A 14002-nucleotide genomic window follows, 5' to 3' on the forward strand; every position below is an offset into this window, starting at 1 on the left:
GCACGACAGCCCACTTGGAGTTTGCCCAAAAAATGCCTAAAGGACTCTGACCATGAGAAACAAGATTCTCTGGTCTGATGAAACCAAGATTGAACTCTTTGGCCTGAATGCCAAGCATCACGTCTGGAGGAAACCTGGCACCATCCCTATGGTGAAGCATGGTGGTGGCAGCATCATGCTGTGGGGATGTTTTTCAGTGGCAGGGACTGGGAGAATAGTCAGGATCAAGGAAAAGATGAACAGAGCAAAGTACAGAGAGATCCTTGATGAAAACCTGCTCCAGAGTGCTCAGGACCTCAGACTTGGGCGAAGTTTCATCTTCCAACAGAACAACGACCCTAAACACACAGCCAAGACAACACAGGAGTGACTTCGGGACAAGTCTCTGAATGTCCTTGAGTGGCCCAGCCAGAGCCCGGACTTGAACCCGATCTAACATCTCTGGAGAGACCTACAAATAGCTGTGCAGCGACGCTCCTCATCCAACCTGACAGAGCTTGAGAGGATCTGCAGAGAAGAATGGGAGAAACTCCCCAAATACAGGTGTGCCAAGCTTGTAACGTCATACCCAAGAAGACTCGATGCTGTAATCGCTGCCAAAGATGCTTCAACAAAGTACTGAGTAAAGGGTCTGAATACTTATGTAAATGTGTATATACGTTTTTTTATTTTGAATACATTTGCAAAAAATGTTGCTTGGTCATTATGGAGTATTGTGTGTAGATTGATGAGGGGGGAGAAAACAATTTAATACATTTTAGAGTACGGCTGTAACGTAACAAAATGTGGAAAAAGTCAAGGGTCTGAATACTTTTCGAGGGCACTGTATGTGATACAAGCTTGTTCGAGAGAGCAGGTATAGAGCTACTAGTATAGACTGGACTGTGACATGGTGGAGGTTTACAGAGTTCTTGACTGACCACACGGTCTTTTCCTCCTTTAGCTGTTCGTCCCAGATGAAGACAAGTCCATATTTGGTCGCAGTGTGAACAAGCAGGTGTTTGAGGGACTGACCACCGGCCTGCTGCAGACCAGCACCACCGTCCTGAGCCTTCTCCGTCCCTATGTACCTGACTGTGGCCGCGGGGACGCCCCTCGCATCATGTCACCAGACACCAAGACCTCCCTTATAGAGCCCTTCAACACCCGTGCCCAGGACCTCATCAGGTAAGCTCTTCCTCCTCCTCTCTCTCAAACCATACACTGCTTTATTGGGGCCCTCCTGCCTTTCACAGTACCTCTCTACCTCCTCCCATGTCCCCCCTCCACTCTCTCACTGACAGGGTTGATGTGGGGAAACACTGATATTTTAACTTAGTTACTGTCAGAAATAGCCTTTTGTTGAAAAGATTACTACAAAATGTCAGCTCCCTTGGAATAGGTCCCAGTATTTGCATTTTATTCTTGCTCAGGGGCTTGTAGTGAGGGTGAGAGAGGTTGTCCTCTGGCATCTGTCCAAAAAGTTCTTTTTCACACATTCTGGATAAAAATCTTCAGCAAAGTAATAAGTCCTTTTTTACTTGGGGCAACATAAACAAAGAACACTCCTGGAAGTTTGCAACATCCCCTTGAACGTGGCCTTTGAGTAGCAGGGGCTGTGGGATGTCTCTCCGGCGCTGTGGGGCGGTGAGGAAAGGCAGGCCCAAGCCTTCAGGAAGAGTGGAGTCTTCCCATCATCCCTCCCACAGCCAATGATTCATCTGACCAGAGCAGCTGCACAGGCCCAACACTCATACTATGTCCCAGTCGTAACCCAGGAGACAGGGGAGAGGAAAAATTGTGTCGTCAGACAAGTAATCCCTGCAAAGCAATGGACGATTTACCTAATCTGCCTCAAATTATGTATATAATGGTAGGGAGGAAATAAGGTAACTTTTGCAACACTTTTCCCATTATGGTGAACTGTAGATCACACAGAAAGAGAACATCAGCATTCCGCTTCTACGTCTTCATTTCTCATTACCAATCACTCACCAGGCTTTGTACTATACTTATCTCCTACCAGTGTAAGAAACGTACAGATGCGTGTAGCGCATAAGTTGAGAAACACAGGGGCAAGACTGAACACTGAACAGCTTTTCAAACAGACTATGGGCCAGGCATTGTGCATAACTGTGTGTGGAAAGCTCCTTTCAGCTTAGTTGAAGCTGTGAAAGAGGATAGTCATAGCAAGTTGCCGTGGTTCAAGTGTCAGATGACCTATTGTGGAGGTTTAACCATTTTTTTTATTACCTGCCTTGAGAAGAGCCCATTTTGACTGACAATCCCAATAAAAAAAGGTATGCGAGTTGAAGGAGTAAGCTAAGCGGAGCCGGAGAGGGAAAGGGATAGATGGATGCCTGTACTGTAGATCAGTGGCTGGCTTCCTGATTCCTGACTGAGCTGTCTGGTACATCTGGGAGGTCTTGTGATTGACAGCTGAGCCTCCTTGTCTGTCCCTATGGTGGGTAGGGCTAAAGTGGGCTGAGCTGTGGTGGGAGAGGCATACCTTAGCCGTGAGGCAGCCACAGGTCAGCAGACAGTCAGGGGCCTGGCTCTGGGCTGGCACAGGGGGGCACAGCCGCCCTCTAATGATGCTATTATCAGTGATTTGAGGCTGAGAGAGCAAAGGGAACATGATCATGAGACCTGCCATTGGCAAGAAAAATTGGAGATATCACAGTAATGACAGGGAGTACAGAGGGCTTAGGTGAGATCACATTTCAACTGTGCTGCCGGTGAGTTACTATCAGTGAGGGCCTTTGTTAGGATAAAACATATTTCACAGAGACAGACTTCATTCATTGTGAAAGTTTTGTCATTTGTTGTTTTCTTCATGTGGATTCACTCTTATCCTCCTTTTGTGTTTGTCCCTCCCTCAGCTATGTGGTAAACATGGGTCTGATTGACAAGCTGTATGGCTGCTTCCTGTCTGTCCAGGGCCCGGTGGACGAGAGCCCCAAGATGTCTGCCTTCCTCCAGCAGGCCACCGCTCTGCAGCACGCCATGTGTAAGCTGTGCTTCGCTTTGACCGGCCGGTGAGTGGCAGCAGTCTCCCTTCCTCTATGACCCTCCTCTCCAGACATCCCTGTGATCACACACGGCTGTTCACAAGACTAATGACAGGAGTGACTCACCGTTGGATCTTTTAAGTCCGCCCTGCTGTCCCATAAAGACTTGTTGTTGGAGCTCAAACAAAGACACTGCCTCCTTTTCAATCACACTCAGTGGTTTCCTTTAGTCTGAGCGCTGGCAAGGCCATCGTTACTGTTGATCGAGATAGGCATCTACTTGACCCCAGTGCTCTGTCACTCACCATAAACCCTTGCCTCCAGCACACAAGGGGAAGCCCACCCACGTGTTACTGTGACCTGCCCCGAGAGAGGCTCAATGGCGCCGCTGACAGAGGCTAAGCATACAGACTGAGACACAATACTGACGAAGATAGCATGACCCTTAGTACAGGTATGCTGCCCTCATAGTGAAATATCATCAGCGCTCATATGGGCACATCAGGTCCCTTTTAGTTTCTGTAGTGTCATTGTTTGAATTAGAACAGAGGTATTTTAACTCTACTTAAATATTGCTGGTCTGTTGTCAAAACCTTGCATTCTAGACGGGTTGCCTGACAACGTCACGAAAATGTGTTTGCATTGATGAGGCAGAAGGCTGTGTGTTGTTATGATTCTGAACGGTCAGATTGCTAGAAACAATGACAAGAAGCTGTCATATGGGGAAGCGTAAGTGGCTTGTTTCAGCTAGTTTTATGTTGTTCTTACCCCATGTCTTGTTTTGAGGGGTTTTCACTGATGACACGTCTATGCTAATATGGCTGAAATTCACTAGCTAGCTAACCAACAACTGTAACGATGTATTTACATTTACATTTTATATTTTAGTCATTTAGCAGACGCTCTTATCCAGAGCGACTTACAGTTATTGCATACATTTTCATACATTATGGCCAAACAGTTTTGTTTCATCAGACCAGAGGACATTTCTCCAAAAAGTATGATCTTTGTCCCCATGTGCAGTTGCAAACCATAGTCTGGCTTTTTTATGGCGGTTTTGGAGCAGTGGCTTCTTCCTTGCTGAGCGGCCTTTCAGGTTATGTCGATATCGGACTCGTTTTACTGTGGATATAGATACTTTTGTACCTGTTTCCTCCAGCATCTTCACAAGGTCATTTGCTGTTGTTCTGGGATTGATTTGCACTTTTCGCACCAAAGTACGTTCATCTCTAGGAGACAGAACACGTCTCCTTCCTGAGCGGTATGGCGGCTGTGTGGTCCCATGGTGTTTATACTTGCGTACTATTGTTTGTACAGATGAACGTGGTAACTTCAGGCGTTTGGAAATTGCTCCCAAGGATGAACCAGACTTGTGGAGGTCTGCAAAAAAAATTCTGAGGTCTTTGCTGATTTCTTTTGATTTTCCCATGATGTCAAGCAGAGGCACTGAGTTTGAAGGTAGGCCTTGAAATACATCCACAGGTACACCTCCAATTGATTCAAATGATGTCAATTAGCCTATCAGAAGCTTCTAAAGCCATGACATCATTTTCTGGAATTTTCCAAGCTGTTTAAAGTCAGTCAATTTAGTGTATGTAAACTTCTGACCCACTGGAATTGTGATACAGTGAATTATAAGTGAAATAATCTGTCTGTAAACAATTGTTGGAAAAATTACTTGTGTCATGCACAAAGTAGATGTCCTAACCGACTTGCCAAAGCTATAGTTTGTTAACAAGAAATTTGTGGAGTGGTTGAAAAACAAGTTTTAATGACTCCAACCTAAGTTTATATACAGTACCAATCAAAAGTTTGGACACACCTACTCATTCAAGGGTTTTTCTTTATTTGTACTATTTTCTACATTGTAGAATAATAGTGAAGACATCAAAACCACGAAACAACACACATGGAACAGCCAAAAAAGTGCCAAACAAATCAAAATATACGTTACATTTGAGACTCTTCAAACAGCCACCCCCTGCCTCGATGACAGCCCTGCACACCCTTGGCGCCCCCCCAACCAGCCTCACCTGGAATGCTTTTCCAACAGTGTTGAAGGAGTTCCCACATATGCTGAGCACTTGTTGGCTGCTTTTCCTTCACTCCGCCATTCGACTCATCCCAAACTATCTCAATTGGGTTGAAGTCGGGGGATTGTGGAGGCCAGGTCATCTGATGCAGCACTCCATCACTCTCCTTCTTGGTAAAATAGCCCTTACACAGCCTGGAGGTGTGTTGGGTCATTGTCCTGTTGAAAAACAAATGATAGTCCCACTAAGCCCAAACCAGATGGGATGGCGAATCGCTGCAGAATGCTGTGGTAGCCATGCTGGTTAAGTGTGCCTTGAATTCGAAATAAATCACTGACAGTGTCACAAGCAAAACATCATAACACCTCCTCCATGCTTTACGGTGGGAAATACACATGCGGAGATCATCCGTTCACCCACACCGCATCTCACAAAGACACAGCGGTTTGAACCAACAATCTCAAATTTGGACTCATCAGACCAAAGGACAAATTTCCACCGGTCTAATGTCCATTGCTCGTGTTTCTTGGCCCAAGCAGGTCTCTTTTTATTATTGGTGTCCTTTAGTAGTGGTTTCTTTGCAGAAATTCGACCATGAAGGCCTGATTCACAAAGTCCCCTCTGAACCGTTTATGTCTGTGACTTGAACTCTGTGAAGCATTTATTTGGGCTGCAATTTCTGAGGCTGGTAACTCTAATGAACTTATCCTCTGCAGCAGAGGTAACTCTGGGTCTTCCTTTCCTGTGGAGGTCCTCATGAGAGCCAGTTTCATCAAAGCGGTTGATGGTTTTTGCGACTGCACTTGAAACATTTTCATGATTGAATTACAGTCATGTCTTAAAGTAATGATGGACTGTCGTTTCTCTTTGCTTATTTGAGATGTTCTTGCCATAATATGGACTTGGTCTTTTACCAAATATGGCTATCTTCTGTATACCCCCCCCTACTTTGTCACAACACAACTGATTGGCTCAAACGCATTAAGAAGGAAAGAAATTCCACAAATTAACTTTTAAGAAGGCACACCTGTTAATTGAAATGCATTCAAGGTGACTACCTCATGAAGCTGGCTGAGAGAATGCCAAGAGTGTGCAAAGCTGCCATCAAGGCAAAGGGCGGCCACCCGAAGAATCCCAAATGCAAAATATATTTTGATTTGTTCAACACCCTTCCTGGCTACCACATGACTCCACATGTGTTACTTCACAGTCCTGATGTCCTCACCACCACTCCACAATGCACAAAAATGAACATATACACTGTGGAGGTCCTTGGCTGGCGTGGTTGCACGTGGTCTGCGGTTGTGAGGCCGGTTGGACGTACTGCCAAATTCTCTAAAACGACGTTGGAGGCGGCTTATGGTAGAGAAATGAACATTCAATCCTCTGGCAACAGCTCTGGTGGAAATTCCTGCAATCAGCATGCCAATTGCATGATCTCTCAATTTGAGACATCAGTGGCATTGTGTTCTGTTATCATGCTGTTTAATCAGCTTCTTGATATGCCATGCCTGTCAGGTGGATGGATTATCTTGGCAAAGGAGAAATGCTCACTAACAGGGATGTAAACTAATTTGTACACAAACTTTTGAGAGAAATAAGATTTTTGTGCGTATGGAAAATTCTGGAATCTTTTATTTCAGCTCATAAAACATGGGACTAACACGATGTTGCGTTTCGATTTTTGTTCAGTGTATAAAAGAGATGAAAACATGAGATGTTCATGTGTGGAATTGGTAGGGAGGGATAAAATATGAATCACAGATAAAATGGCTCAACATGAAAAACGTCCAAAAATCTGCTGAGGCCAGAAAAAGATACAGAAAGTCAGAAAAACAGGGCTGAGCCGATGTTGGAGGGGGCTGTCTGGGAGACATACTTTTATTTGAGAGACAAGTGCTTATTGTGTACATTTATTTATGTTTTCAATAAACATTTGGAGACTAAATACAGTTCCCATGTCAATAATCCTTTGGAGTTGACAGTTGTTTTGCCCAAACGTTGCGCACGCATCAGTTTTGTTGCTAAACAACCCACCCGTCTATAGGTCTTTATCTTCAGGGCTGATATTACTTACTATACTGTAGATGTTGTTCCTGTATCGTTCCTGTGCCCACACTGTACTGCTAGTGTACCTCTCCTCCAGCTGCTGTGTGCCGTAACAGTGCCCAGCTGCTTCCCACCAACACAGGGGAGCACTGCTGTGAATGTGTCACTGAATATCTGTGAGAAAACACAGCGCCATAACCTCGCCACTTTAATGAGCAGACCGAGCGGTGTTGTGTAATAATCAACACCCTGCTAATCCAGCCAACTATCTCCATTCTTACCCGGTCCTCTGTGTGTTCAGGAAGTTATACTAGAGAGAATGTATACCATGGTCCTGGAATATTTTTTGCCATGCCAGTTGCTGTGTCGAGGGATTTAACTGGCATTAGAGACCATGTACTTGCCGAGCTCAGAATTTCCACACAGAGCTGTTGGCCAACATACAGTGGGTTCCATCCAGAGGTCAAACACCCTTTATTCTTTGCCTGCAAATCACAGCCTGTGCAGCAGGGGTATTCTTACATTCCCTGTCAGCATTAGCTTATGGAACTCTGTGGGTTTGCAGACATCCTAATTGTAAAACAATGGGAGCCATTTGACATTCGTTTTCTCTGATGCCATTGACTACGATGTAGTGATGTTAATGTAGTTTGAGAGAGTACATTTCGTATGGTGATTAGTCTCAGCTAAACAGAAGACATTTTGAGCATTAGGATCTATAAAGCATGGGCTAATCAGGGTAAACTCCTCTTTTGCGCCAGTTGTTAGTCTGTCTATAGACGTTTACATTGACTGGCCTCCAGTCTTATCAAGAGGGCAGCTGAGGCACTCAGAGCAACCTCCCCTTCCATCCCATCAGTGTTATACTCTAGTTATGTTCTCACCTGCTATGTGTGCTGAGAGGATGATGTTACCAGTCCCTTTAATTTGCAGGGTGGCGTCCTGGCTAAGACACACGAACACGCTGCTTTCAATCATGTAAGGTGGACCTTAATTAAATGTGCCTGAGTACGCAGCACCTTGCCAGGAAGCTTTCTGCAGCTAAGGGCATGGATGGGCCGCTGCTATGAGCTGTCAGAGCTACTTCCAAATTCCTCTGTTCATTCTGCTCAGCTTGGAGGAGCAAACTCTCACATTCTGAACTGGTGTAAAATAACAGTCACATTTCTGTGTCACTGCTGTACCATTAAGGAATTTCTCAGTCTGTGGTTGTAGTGATAATGACCAATCTTTTAACTGCGATCATCCTTGATTAGGCCTAAATAATCTTCAGTGCACAGCTGAGCATTGACACCTTCTCACCCACAGCCACCAGAATACATCTCCTACTTCCCTCTCACTCAGTGTAACCAGTTACGCCACTTAACCCAATAGGCATGCAGTGTAAATGGGGCTGTCCCTATCATTTATATCTGAGCGGATAGCCCTGGTCTAGCGAGTAAATCTAGAAGCCACAGGGACCAGACTACCTTCACTCTTACATATTGGGTCTCTGGTCACTGTGGTAAGGAGGGCAGATGAGCTATGTTGTGAATTGAACTTTTACTTGATATAGAAAGTTTTTTTTATTTTCATGAACCAATAATGAGTTTGGAGATCTTATTTTGGAGTTTGGAGTAGTCTGATCCAGTTAATTTCCCTATAGAACATTTCACTCACTATGTTAATTGAGCAGAAATTAAATGATCATGTCACATGTTTATTTATATTGCCTGTATCCTTTGCAGCTCTCCCAGTATATTCGATAACAAGCGTGCAGACCCCACGGGCCTGACGGCCCTGCTGCAGTCCACAGACCTGGTGGGTGTGGTGCACACTCTGTACTGCATCCTGCTCCACAGCTCCTCCCTGCCTGAGCCGGCTGCCCAGAGCCCACAGGACCCCTATGCCCCAGGGGTCATCCAGGTGGCCCTAACGGGCCTCCGCTTCCTCAACAGCTTCGCCCTGCTTGACCTGTCTGCCTTCCAGGTACCCACACACACACACACACACACACACACACACACACACACACACACACACACACACACTCTCCACTTCATACTGAGGTAGAGTACACACACAGAGAGAGATACACACACACATTCTCACACTTGAATCCCTCATTCTACAGGTCCAGTAGGTGGTGTTAATTACAGTGACTCTTTATCCAAAAGTTATGCCGCCCACGGTGCAGGTTTTTCAATACCGGCACAGCACATACAATACAGTATATACTGGCCTTGCTGGTTATGTAGGTGTATTATGCTGGACACATTCCACAGACTGACATTCCAAATAGGGGGTGCCATGAAAAGGTCTTGTCACCAATGTCCTCTCTCACAGTTTTATTGACTAGCACCCTCATATCCCTGTGCACAAGCATCAGGCAGCACACAAATATCCCTCCTTCCTCTTCCTGGCAGAAACAAGGCCATGTGTAACTGATTGACAGGCAGCAGAGGCCAGGTCTCAGAGCTGCTGCCATTGGACTGGAGTATTTATCCTCAGGATAAAGCTGACCTCTTGGACATAAACACGTGTCCCCTGACCTGGGGTCAGCTGCTGAGGTTAAATGGAGCACGGTGGGTCAGAATTGCGGATGGACCTGAGTGTTTAGTGCTGTAGCCAGGGCCATACATTACCAGCTCTGATGAAGAGAGGATGACAACTTCACTGTGCTCAGGCAGCGCATAAACAGAAAGGCGTGAGGGAGGAAGTGGGAGAGTTATTCATTATTTTAATACCTGTGGGTAATTAACAGAGGCTGCTCTCCCTCGGCTCTGGCATGCTCAGGCTATTCAAAACAGCTGGAACTCGAAGCTTTTCAGTGCCAACGTTTTTATGAACATTTTAAATAATGTTTATTTGTGGCCTGTGTTGTAATCACCTTGTGGTTCACATTACCCCACAGTAGTGCCGACTAATGAGCACTACAGTGGATGGTGAGCTGCTCTCTCTTCTCATTGGCCATTTTGCTAGTTCCCAGAATCAGCTACCAAATTGGGTGGTTAGAGGGGATTTCAAACTGAAAGGACACTGCTGGTGATGAGTTAATTAGCAAATATTTGAGAAGTCTATTTTCAAGTAAATTAATAAAATATATTAGTATTTAATCACTAACCTTTTGGTGCCCATGAAAACAGACAGTATATTCAGCCTTTGCATTAATTCACTGACAAAATATGGGGGTCAGTTCAATCAATCAATCAATCAATTTTATTTTATATAGCCCTTCTTACATCAGCTAATATCTCGAAGTGCTGTACAGAAACCCAGCCTAAAACCCCAAACAGCTAGTAATGCAGGTGTAGAAGCACGGTGGCTAGGAAAAACTCCCTAGAAAGGCAAAACCTAGGAAGAAACCTAGAGAGGAACCAGGCTATGAGGGGTGGCCAGTCCTCTTCTGGCTGTGCCGGGTGGAGATTATAACAGAACCATGCCAAGATGTTCAAAAATGTTCATAAGTGACAAGCATGGTCAAATAATAATCAGGAATAAATCTCAGTTGGCTTTTCATAGCCGATCATTTAGAGTTGAAAACAGCAGGTCTGGGACAGGTAGGGGTTTCGTAGCCGCAGGCAGAACAGTTGAAACTGGAATAGCAGCAAGGCCAGGCGGACTGGGGACAGCAAGGTGTCATCATGCCCGGTAGTCCTGACGTATGGTCCTAGGGCTCAGGTTCTCAGAGAGAAAGAGAGAACGAGAGAATTAGAGAGAGCATACTTAAATTCACACAGGACACTGGATAAGACAGGAGAAGTACTCCAGGTATAACCAACTAACCCCAGCCCCCGCACACAAAACTACTGCAGCATAAATACTGGAGGCTGAGACAGGAGCGGTCCGGAGACACTGTGGCCCCATCCGAAGAAACCCCGGACAGGGCCAAACAGGAAGGATATAACCCCACCCACTCCGCCAAAGCACCCCCGCACCACTAGAGGGATATCCCCAACCACCAACTTACAATCCTGAGACAAGGCCGAGTATAGCCCACAGAGGTCCCCACCACAGCACAAACCAAGGGGGGGCGCCAACCCAGACAGGAAGATCACGTCAGTAACTCAACCCACTCAAGTGACGCACCCCCAGGGACGGCATGAAAGAGCACCAGCAAGCCAGTGACTCAGCCCCTGCAACAGGGTTAGAGGCAGAGAACCCCAGTGGAGAGGGGAACCGGCCCGGCAGAGACAGCAAGGGCTGTTCGTTGCTCCAGCCTTTCCGTTCACCTTCACACTCCTGGGCCAGACTACACTCAATCATATGACCTACTGAAGAGATAAGTCTTCAGTAAAGACTTAAAGGTTGAGACCGAGTCTGCGTCTCTCTCACATGGGTAGGCAGACTGTTCCATAAAAATGGAGATCTATAGGAGAAAACAGTTTGTCTCACTGTTCCCCCTAAGTCCTAAGACTGGTGGGTATGGTTAGATTACAGTGAGGGAAAAAAGTATTTGATCCCCTGCTGATTTTGTACGTTTGCCCACTGACAAATAAATTATCAGTCTATAATTTTAATGGTAGGTTTATTTGAACAGTGAGATACAGAATAACAACAACAAAAAATCCAGAAAAACGCATGTCAAAAATGTTATGAATTGATTTACATTTTAATGAGGGAAATAAGTATTTGACCCCCTCTCAATCAGAAAGATTTCTGGCTCCGAGGTGTCTTTTTATACAGGTAACGAGCTGAGATTAGGAGCACACTCTTAAAGGGAGTGCTCCTAATCTCAGCTTGTTACCTGTATAAAAGACACCTGTCCACAGAAGCAATCAATCAATCAGATTCCAAACTCTCCACCATGGCCAAGACCAAAGAGCTCTCCAAGGATGTCAGGGACAAGATTGTAGACCTACACAAGGCTGGAATGGGCTACAAGACCATCGCCAAGCAGCTTGGTGAGAAGGTGACAACAGTTGGTGCGATTATTCGCAAATGGAAGAAACACAAAATAACTGTCAATCTCCCTCGGCCTGGGGCTCCATGCAAGATCTCACCTCGTGGAGTTGCAATGATCATGAGAACGGTGAGGAATCAGCCCAGAACTACACGGGAGGATCTTGTCAATGATCTCAAGGCAGCTGGGTCCATAGTCGCCAAGAAAACAATTGGTAACACACTACGCCGTGAAGGACTGAAATCCTGCAGCGCCCGCAAGGTCCCCCTGCTCAAGAAAGCACATATACAGGTCATCGGAAGTTTGCCAATGAACATCTGAATGATTCAGAGGAGAACTGGATGAAAGTGTTGTGGTCAGATGAGACCAAAATGGAGCTCTTTGGCATCAACTCAACTCGCCGTGATTGGAGGAGGAGGAATGCTGCCTATGACCCCCAGAACACCATCCCCACCGTCAAACATGGAGGTGGAAACATTATGCTTTGGGGGTGTTTTTCTGCTAAGGGGACAGGACAACTTCACCGCATCAAAGGGACGATGGACAGGGCCATGTACCGTCAAATCTTGGGTGAGAACCTCCTTCCCTCAGCCAGGGCATTGAAAATGAGTCGTGGATGGGTATTCCAGCATGACAATGACCCAAAACACACGGCCAAGGCAACAAAGGAGTGGCTCAAGAAGAAGCACATTAAGGTCCTGGAGTGGCCTAGCCAGTCTCCAGACCTTAATCCCATAGAAAATCTGTGGAGGGAGCTGAAGGTTTCGAGTTGCCAAACGTCAGCCTCGAAACATTAATGTCTTGGAGAAGATCTGCAAAGAGGAGTGGGATAAAATCCCTCCTGAGATGTGTGCAAACCTGGTGGCCAACTACAAGAAACGTCTGACCTCTGTGATTGCCAACAAGGGTTTTGCCACCAAGTACTAAGTCATGTTTTGCAGAGGGGTCAAATACTTATTTCCCTCATTAAAATGCAAATCAATTTATAACATTTTTGACATGCGTTTTTCTGGATTTTTGTTGTTGTTATTCTGTCTCTCACTGATCAAATAAACCTACCATTAAAATTATAGACTGATTATGTCTTTGTCAGTGGGCAAACGTATAAAATCAGCAGGGCATCAAATGCTTTTTTCCACCACTGTACATGGGGGAGAACAGAGTTATGTCTCCAGTATTGCAGGGTGATATTGAGAGTGTAGACAGCAGTAAGGCTCAGGTCTGCTAAGAGGAGTGGGCCTCTCAGGTAGGTACTATTTAGGAGACTGTTTACCTCCTCCCCTCCACCAGTCCCCAAACCTCATACAGTGGCTTGCGAAAGTATTCACCCCCCTGGCATTTGGGGGTTTGTATCATTTGATTTACACAGCATGCCTACCACTTTGAAGGTGCAAAATATTTTTGGTGAAACAAACAATAAATAAGACACAAAAAAAAGAACTTCAGCATGCATAACTATTCACCCCCCCAAAAGTCAATACTTTGTAGAGCCACCTTTTGCAGCAATTACAGCTGCAAGTCTCTTGGGGTATGTCTCTATAAGCTTGGCACATCTAGCCACTGGGATTTTTGCCCATTCTTCAAGGCAAAACTGCTCCAGCTCCTTCAAGTTGGATGGGTTCCGCTAGTGTACAGCAATCTTTAAGTCATGCCACAGATTCTCAATTGGATTGAGGTCTGGGCTTTGACTAGGCCATTCCAAGACATTTAAATGTTTCCCCTTAAACCACTCAAGTGTTGCTTTACCAGTATGCTTAGGGTCATTGTCCTGCTGGAAGGTGAACCTCCATCCCAGTCTCAAATCTCTGGAAGACTGAAACAGGTTTCCCTAAAGAATTTCCCTGTATTTAGCGCCATCCATCATTACTACTTTCCCAGTCCCTTCCAATGAAAAACATCCCCACAGCATGATTCTGCCACCACCATGCTTCACTGTGGGGATGGTGTCACCTGGCGGCAGGTAGCTTAGTGGGTAAGAGCGTTGTGCCAGTAACCGAAAGGTCGCTGGTTCTAATCCCCGAGCCGACTAGGTGAAAAATCTGTCGATG

At 45.6% G+C, this 14002-nt stretch overlaps 1 protein-coding gene across 1 annotated transcript in view; it reads left to right on the forward strand.

The window, feature by feature from the left end:
* Nucleotides 1-14002, forward strand: part of LOC121576611 (S phase cyclin A-associated protein in the endoplasmic reticulum-like) — a 117832-nt gene that overhangs the window by 81081 nt on the left and 22749 nt on the right. The window contains 3 exon segments of the mRNA XM_041889878.2: nt 944-1167; nt 2862-3017; nt 8800-9040. Of these exon segments, the coding sequence (XP_041745812.2) occupies nt 944-1167; nt 2862-3017; nt 8800-9040 (621 nt within the window).

The sequence above is a fragment of the Coregonus clupeaformis genome, chromosome 11 (assembly GCF_020615455.1).
Source record: "Coregonus clupeaformis isolate EN_2021a chromosome 11, ASM2061545v1, whole genome shotgun sequence".
Taxonomy (NCBI): domain Eukaryota; kingdom Metazoa; phylum Chordata; class Actinopteri; order Salmoniformes; family Salmonidae; genus Coregonus; species Coregonus clupeaformis.